General features: G+C 55.8%; 1 protein-coding gene across 1 annotated transcript in view; it reads left to right on the forward strand.

Annotated features, from left to right (window-relative positions):
- The window catches only part of LOC310808102 (PDZ domain-containing protein 4-like), a gene marked incomplete at both ends in the record, with an annotated part of 7198 nt that extends 458 nt beyond the window's left edge, over positions 1-6740 (forward strand). Inside the window, 6 exon segments of the mRNA XM_083674802.1 lie at positions 125-212; positions 440-538; positions 846-908; positions 1408-1509; positions 4525-6220; positions 6223-6740. Of these exon segments, the coding sequence (XP_083530928.1) occupies positions 125-212; positions 440-538; positions 846-908; positions 1408-1509; positions 4525-6220; positions 6223-6740 (2566 nt within the window).
- Positions 6741-8800: the final 2060 nt, after the last annotated feature.

Here is an 8800-nt window from a genome sequence, read left to right on the forward strand (position 1 = left end):
TGCGCGCGCGCGTGGGTGTGTGTGTGTGTGTGTGTGTGAGATTTATGCAGTCTCTTCATGGTGGTGTAAACAGCAGCTCTGCCTCGGTGTTGAACTGCTTCCTGAGTGTCTGTTCTCCCTCAAGCCTCCTCGAACCCGAGTACTACGACCCCAACGACTACTTTGACATCACCCAGCATGAGGTGGACAGGCAGGACGACCTGGAGTACGAGGTGAGCCCCCGTCTCCTCCTCTACAGAATGTGTTTATGTGTGTGTGCGTGTGTGTGTGTGTGTGTGTGTGTGTGTGTGTGTGTGTGTGTGTGGTGTGTGTTGTGTGTGTGTGTTGTGTTTTGTGTGTGTGTGTGTCTGTGTGTGTTGTGTGTGTGTGTGTGTGTGTGTGTGTTGTGTGTGTGTGTGTGTGTGTTGTGTGTGTGTGTTACAGCGATGTGTCTCCACAGGAGGTGGAGCTGTATAAGTCTCGTCAACAGGAGAAGCTGGGCCTCACGGTCTGTTATCGGACTGATGATGAGGAGGATCTGGGGATCTACGTGGGTGAGGTGAGGAAGATCTGTCCTCCTCTCTACCACTCTGTGATCTACAGTAGGACTGGCAATCCCAGGGGAGGCTGCTGGAGGTAGAAATCGGAGGATGGGCTCATTGTAATGCATGGCATGGCATCAGGAATGGTATCAACCACCTGTATTTGTTACTATTCCTCATTCCGTTCCATGTGATTTCTACCTCCGCCGGCCTCCGCCGGCCTCCGCCGGCCTCCGCCAGCCTCCCCTGAATCCAACCCAATCCTAAATGTGTGATCTGTGATCTCCAGTAGGACTGACAGTCCACCCCGTCCTCTCTCTGCAGGTCAACCCAAACAGCATCGCAGCCAGGGACGGCCGCATCCACGAGGGAGACCGGATACTGCAGGTACAGCTGCCTGGCGAGGCTGGCGCTGTGTGGAGGACAGGGGAGGCTGCTGGAGGTAGAAATCGGAGGACGGGCTCATTGTAATGCATGGAATGGAATCAGGAATGGTATTAAAACATGTGTGCTTGATACCATTGCTCTTTCCGTTCCATGCATTACAATGAGCCCATCCTCCGATTTCTACCTCCTCCAGCCTCCCCTGCTGCTACTATTCTTTATTCACAGAACATTTAGACACAATTCTACAAGGAAAATGGGTCAGAGAACAGAACCGTGTTTCAGATGTTCTCTTATTCTCTGTCAGAAAAATGAAGTCAGACAACTTTTTCTTTTTAATATTTTATTTCATTCTCTGTCAGACAAGTGTGTGTGTGTGTGTGTGTGTGTGTGTGTGTGTGTGTGTGTGTGTGTGTGTGTGTGTGTGTGTGTGTGTGTGTGTGTGTGTGTGTGTGTGTGTCAGACAACTTTTTTTGAAATATTTGATTTGGTTCTCTGTCAGATAAATGGAGAGTACATCCAGAACCGCGAGGAGGCGGTGGCCATCCTGACCCGGGAGGACAGCACTAACATCTCCCTGCTTCTGGCCCGGCCCGAGATCGAGGTGAGGCCCACTCCAGCACGGGCCAAAAGTATTTCAAATAATAAAGCGTTTGCTTGAGTCTGCCTGGAGTGTGCACGACTGGGACTATTCCATTGGTTCTATTGTGCCAGGCAAACTCAATCAAGCACTGCTCAGTATTTTAAATCATTTCAATGTAATAATGTCATACTACAACAACAACAACAACAACAACAACAACAACAACAACAACAATACACACACACACACACACACACACACACACACACACACACACACACACACACACACATACTGCAGTCTATGCTCCAAAGTGTTTACTGACAGACTTCCACCCTCCAGTCTTCATCAGGTGATGACAGACAACACTGACCCCTCTACCCCCGACCCCTCTACCCCAGACAACACTGACCCCTCTACCCCCGACCCCTCTACCCCCGACCCCTCGACCCCAGACAACACTGACCCCTCTACCCCCGACCCCTCTACCCCAGACAACACTGACCCCTCTACCCCCGACCCCTCTACCCCAGACAACACTGACCCCTCTACCCCCGACCCCTCTACCCCAGACAACACTGACCCCTCTACCCCCGACCCCTCTACCCCTGACCCCTCTACCCCAGACAACACAACACTGACCCCTCTACCGCCGACCCCTTTACCCCTGACCCCTCTACCCCAGACAACACTGACCCCTCTACCCCTGACCCCTCTACCCCAGACAACACTGACCCCTCTACCCCCGACCCCTCTACCCCCGACCCCTCTACCCCTGACCCCTCTACCCGAGACAACACTGACCCCTCTACCCCTGACCCCTCTACCCCTGACCCCTCTACCCCCGACCCCTCTACCCCAGACAACACTGACCCCTCTACCCCTGACCCCTCTACCCCTGACCCCTCTACCCCAGACAACACAACACTGACTGTTATTATAGAGGAATGGCTCCAGTGTGGTGTAGCTAAGCCCAGTTAGGAGAGACAGGAAAGGAGGGAGAAGAGGAGGGAGACAGATGAGAGGACCGATGTGGAGCAGGAAAGGAGGGAGAGAAGAGGAGGGAGAACAAGAAGGAGAGATTTGTTTTTCCCCTTTTCATTGTGCCAACGTGGCCTTGCTTCTGTTTCCCTCAAGGTCGCTCCTTGGCAAACAGGACATCCTATGACACACACACACACACACACACACACACACACACACACACACACACACACACACACACACCTCCAGATGGAGTAGCATTGTTTACCATTTTTATACAGAGTATTATGCAGACCGCCACACACTCCTCTGCAGCCCTGCCTCATCACACACACACACACACACACACACACACACACACACACACACAAAGAGCAACACACACACAAAGAGCACGCACACACACACACAAAGAGCACACACACACACACACACACACACACACACACACACACACACACAAAGAGCACACAAATCAGAATGCTGTTCACATTTGCACACAGAGAGCTAGAGGGCAGATTTATTAGAGAACCATTAAAATGTAGACACACACCACCCTCACACACACACACACACACACACACACACACACACACACACACACCACCCTCACCTCCCCTCTGTTCCCATGGTGCCCTGGGGAGAGGAAGGTTAAAACAGAGATAAGATGACTGGATTCATATTGATAAAGCAGAGGAAGAGGAGAGGAGAGGAGAGGAGAGGAGAGGAAAGGAGAGGAGAGGAGAGGAGAGGAGAGGAGAGGAGAGGAGAGGAGAGGAGAGGAGAGGAGAGGAAGAGAGGAGAGGAGAGGAGAGGAGAGGAGAGGGAAACATATGAACAGAGATTATGGGCTTACTCCTCTGGGTAAAGAGAGAGAGAGAGAGAGAGAGAGAGAGAGAGAGGGAGAGAGGGAGAGAGAGGGAGAGGGAGAGAGAGGGAGAGGGAGAGAGAGAGGGAGAGAGAGAGGGAGAGAGAGGGAGAGGGAGAGAGAGGATGTTATAATAAGAATAGGATGAAGACCATCAATGTTTCTTTCTCTCTGCCTGAAAACCAATTCTGATTAGAATCAAATCAACTAGATTTGATCAACTCCGCTGCCAGGCTCGAATTGTTTCCCAAATGACGGCATCATTTGCATCCACATTTAATCTGTTTCTCAGGGGAGTTGTGGAGACAATCAAGACGCCAAGGGGAGTCAATTAGAAACACTGGAGTTATTCAGAGTTATCCACTGCATCAGACTGCCCTGACAGAAGCTGCCCTGACAGAAGCCTAACACTGCACAGCTAGCATCTTTAAAATTCATGTCAGGGGAGGCTGGTGGAGGTAGAAATCGGAGGACGGGCTCATTGTAATGCATGGAACGGAATAGGGATCCCTTATTCCGTTCCATGCATTACAATGAGCCCGTCCTCGGATTTGTATCTCTACGAGCCTCTTGTTTTTTTCAGTCTTGTGTATCTTTGGGAACGGTCTAACCTTCAACCTTCACGGTCTAAACTTCATCCAGACAAAGTGGGAAACACCCCCAAGTTAAAATGTCTGTGATGAAACTCCACATTGCTTTGGTGCCATCTGGTGGCACGGATTACCAGTTGATAAATACCAAAACACTGTTATATGCACAACCCAGTCTCCAAATGAACAGGTTCTGGGGGATCGTTTCTGCAGACCAAAGAATACGTTACTTTTTTGACGTCTTACAGCACAACAGGGGGTCAAACGCTGGTATAGCAGATAATATGTGCACACAGACTGTATTTCCTTGGTCTGCAGAAACGATCCCCCAGAACGCATTCCGTTGGAGACTATGTTGCGTATTTATGTACTCCTGGTAGAATGCTGGTAGAAGTAGAAATCATAGGATGGTCACATTGTAATGCATGGTGTGGAATTAGGAACGGTATTTCCTCATTCCATTCCATGCAGTGAGCCCGTTCTCCGATTTCTACCTCCTCCAGCCTCTCCTTGTTTTTTCTTTACTTGACAGTGAACCCATTTACTGTCACATTTAATCTCAGATCTCCTTTAACAACCTCTCCCCCTCCCCAGAACGACAACCAGCTGGACCCAGACGAGCTGGACCTGGAGCCTCTGGACAACGCCGTCCACCTGTCCAGCCCCCACAGGCTGAGGAATGGGCCTTCCGTCCTGGGCGCTGGCGCTGGCGCTGGGGGTGTCGGGGGTGGAGGTGTGGGGTTGGTGGGGGGCCGCGTGCGTCCCCTGAACAGAGACCCCCCCGGCCTGCTCCAGACGGTGCTGAGCAACAGCCAGGAGCTGGACAGCGGGGTGGGCCGCACGGACGAGAGCACCCGCAACGAGGAGTCGTCAGAGCACGACCTCCTGGGGGACGACACGTCCAACACCAACGCCACCAACACCCCCGGCAGCATGCGCCGGTTCCTGTCCGGCCGTGGGGACACCCCCCCCCTCCTCCGTTCCAGAGACCTGCACTTCAGCACGGACTCCCTCCTGGGGCTGGACTGTCTGGGCGGAGGAGGAGCTGGGGGCGGGGGGTTCGACCCAGCAGAGAGAGGGGACCGGGGCTACGCAGCGGACGCTGTGATGATGATGATGCCGGGGCTGACGGAGGAGGAGTGTGAGCGGTACCGGGAGCTCCTGGAGATCAAGTGTTACTACGAGAAGAACGGCAGCGCCCTGCTGCTGCTGGGGGGGCCGGAGTTCGGAGGGAGGGGGCGTGGGCAGGTGGGGGGCGACGGGGGAGGGGTTCCCCTGGACGTGAACCGGAACGAGAGCATGGTGCAGCACGAGATGGCCCTTCTGGAGGAGGAACTGCGCCACCTGGAGTTCAAGTGTCGTAACATCCTGAGGGCCCAGAAGATGCAGCAGCTCCGGGAGCGGTGCCTGAAGGCGTGGCCCTTGGAGGAGGAGGAGAGCGAGGGCGGGGCTGGGGGCGGGGCCGGGGCCGGGCCCGGGCCCGGGGCCGCGGGCTCTCTGGTTAGCGAGGAGTCCTGTCACCATGAGCTGTCGGACATTAATGAGTTGCCAGAGCGCTCGGACAAGGACAGCACCAGTGCCTACAACACCGGGGGGGAGAGCTGTAGGAGCACCCCCCTGGTCAGCGAGCTGTACCCCTCCCCTTCCGCACACGGGCCCTGCAGCCTGGAGGGGGGAGACTCCCTCCCCCCTGCCTCCCCGCAGCCCAGGATGCCCGGCCGGCACAGAGAGAGGGGGGGCAGGGGGGAGAGGGGGGCGCAGGGCAACCTAAACCAGCCCTACTCCCCCAACAGCCACAGGAGAGGAGGGGGAGGAGCGGAGGGCAAGACCTCCAGCCCCGGGGCTAAGTTCAGGTCTCTGTCCCGGGACGGGGGAGGCAGGAGGGGCTCCGAGGGGGGCGCCAAGCGGAGCCCCAAAGCCAGCGGGGCTGCGGAGAGGGGAGGAGGGCGCAGCGCTGAGAACAGCCCTTACCTTTCACGACGCCAGTCGGGATCCAAGCTCCCCCAGCACTACCAGAGCTGCATGCAGCTGAGGTCCCCATCCACCGCCGAGGGCCTGGGGCCCAGGGACCGACCCAGGGAGGGCAGCAGCAGCCTGGGGCCCAGAGACCGACCCAGGGAGGGCAGCAGCAGCCTGGGGCCCAGGGACCGACCCAGGGAGGGCAGCAGCAGCCTGGGGCCCGGAGGGGACGCCAGCCCCATGAGCCTGGGCAGCACATGCAAGGACGTCCCCCAGCAGGGCCACGTCGTGGCTGCCCCCCTCCCCCTCCCCCTCCCGCCCCCCCCTCCCGCCCCCCCTCCTCCCCCCGCATGGAGTGGAAGGTGAAGGTGCGCAGCGACGGCTCACGGTACGTTGCCAAGCGGCCCGTCAGGGACCGCCTCCTGAAGGCGCGCGCCATCAAGATCCGCGAGGAGCGCAGCGGCATGACGACGGACGACGACGCGGTGAGCGAGATGAAGATGGGACGCTACTGGAGCAAGGAGGAGCGGAAGCAGCAGCTGCTCAGGGCCAGGGAGCAGCGGCGACGCAGGGAGTTCATGGTGCAGAGTCGCCTGGACTGCCTGAGGGAGAGGGACCAGGGGGGCCAGGGGGCAGGGGGTGGCCAGGGGGCAGGGGTTGGCCAGCAGGGGGAGCAGCAGCAGCAGGAGCCAGCCTCCATCCTGGAGCTCAGCCACCGGAGGAGCATGAAGAAACGCAGCCGCAGGATCCTGGACAACTGGATCACCATCCAGGAGCTGCTGGCCCACGGCACCCGCTCACCGGACGGGAGGAAGGTGTACAACCCTCTGCTGTCTGTCACCACCGTCTGAGGGAGGGAGGGAGGGAGGGAGGGAGGGAGGGAGGAGGGCCACAAGGGTTTCCTGAGGAAAAACTCTGGGCCCTAGGTCACAGCCTGTGAGGTGGCAGAGATAAGTGAATGATGGTAGTGAACGACAGATTCAACGATTCCAATCAACGGGGGGGGGGGACAGTTCGCTCACTGGGAGGGCTGTTCAGTGTTCAAAGATGGAAAGAAATGAACCACCATCTGTGATCTGTCAGAGCAGATAGAGGAGGAGAGGAGAGGAGAGGAGAGGGAGGGAGGGAGGGAGGGTGTGAGAGAGACAACACCACCTGCTGCTTAGTCATCACAGATTGTGAGAGGAGGAGAGGAAGTAAAGAAAAGAGGGGGAGGAGAAGGAGGAGAAGAATGGTCCAGCACAGAGAAGAGACAAGCTGCCACTGGCGTAAATGAGGGAAGGAGAGAAAGCACAGTAAACATAGACACCAGACAACTACAGCTCTGGTGAACATAACTAGGCCTGGGGAGGCTGGTGGAGGTAGAAATTGGAGGATGGGCTCATTGTAATACATGGAACGGAAAGAGGAATGGTATCATTCCGCTCCATGCATTACAATGAGCCCGTTCTCCGACTTCTACCTCCTACAGCCTCCCCTGAACTAGACAGTATGTATCATGCAGGATATCCTGGCCGGAACATTCTTGTAGTATGACGACACTGTGCCAACTGACCAGCAGCTGTGGGGGACAGGTACACAGGTACACAGGTACACAGGTACACAGGTACACAGGTGCACAGGTGCACAGGTACACAGGTACACAGGTGCACAGGTACACAGGTACACAGGTGCACAGGTGCACAGGTGCACAGGTACACAGGTACACAGGTGCACAGGTACACAGGTACACAGGTACACAGGTGCACAGGTACACAGGTACACAGGTGCACAGGTGCACAGGTGCACAGGTGCACAGGTGCACAGGTGCACAGGTACACAGGTACACAGGTACACAGGTGCACAGGTGCACAGGTGCACAGGTGCACAGGTACACAGGTACACAGGTACACAGGTGCACAGGTGCACAGGTACACAGGTGCACAGGTGCACAGGTGCACAGGTGCACAGGTACACAGGTACACAGGTACACAGGTACACAGGTGCACAGGTGCACAGGTGCACAGGTGCACAGGTACACAGGTACACAGGTACACAGGTGCACAGGTGCACAGGTGCACAGGTGCACAGGTGCACAGGTGCACAGGTACACAGGTGCACAGGTACACAGGTACACAGGTACACAGGTACACAGGTACACAGGTGCACAGGTACACAGGTACACAGGTACACAGGTGCACAGGTGCACAGGTACACAGGTACACAGGTACACAGGTGCACAGGTACACAGGTACACAGGTACATACAGGCTGTGGGAAGGACACAGGGCAACCAGGAACAATGTCAACAGAGCCTGATTGTCTAAACCCTGATTCACATTACAGAGCCCAACCGAGCTGAGCCAAGCTGAGCTGTACTGGCCTGGTTAGTGGTTACGTATCCACCGTAGCTGCTGAAACTGTGCTGGAAATCCAAGGACAAAGTTGAAAAGAACACATCCACACCCGCACAGTGTGGACTGGGTCAGCCCTGCAGAGCGTCAAGGCCCTCACTGTTGGTTTACAGGAAAGTGAGGCTGCTGATACACAAGCACACCGTGGGACAGGAGCTTGCTCAGTACGGCTTCACACCTCTGACTGTGAAGATATGCAGCGATGTAGAAGATGAGAAGGCTGGAGTGGGCGTCGGCTGCTGAACAATGTGCTTATCTATCCGAGAACGTTGTGTAAGAGAGTCACTCTCTGGAGAACGTTGTGTAAGAGAGTCACTCTCTGGAGAACGTTGTGTAAGAGAGTCACTCTCTGGAGAACGTTGTGTAAGAGAGTCACTCTCTGGAGAACGTTGTGTAAGAGAGTCACTCTCTGGAGAACGTTGTGTAAGAGAGTCAATCAGATGAAGATGAACCGACAAGGGAGAAATGGATAAAGCAACAGTTTGATAAACTCATCAAACACCTTCCCCTTATTCACAC

Source organism: Argentina silus (genome assembly GCF_951799395.1).
Source record: "Argentina silus genome assembly, chromosome: 8".
Lineage (NCBI taxonomy): Eukaryota > Metazoa > Chordata > Actinopteri > Argentiniformes > Argentinidae > Argentina > Argentina silus.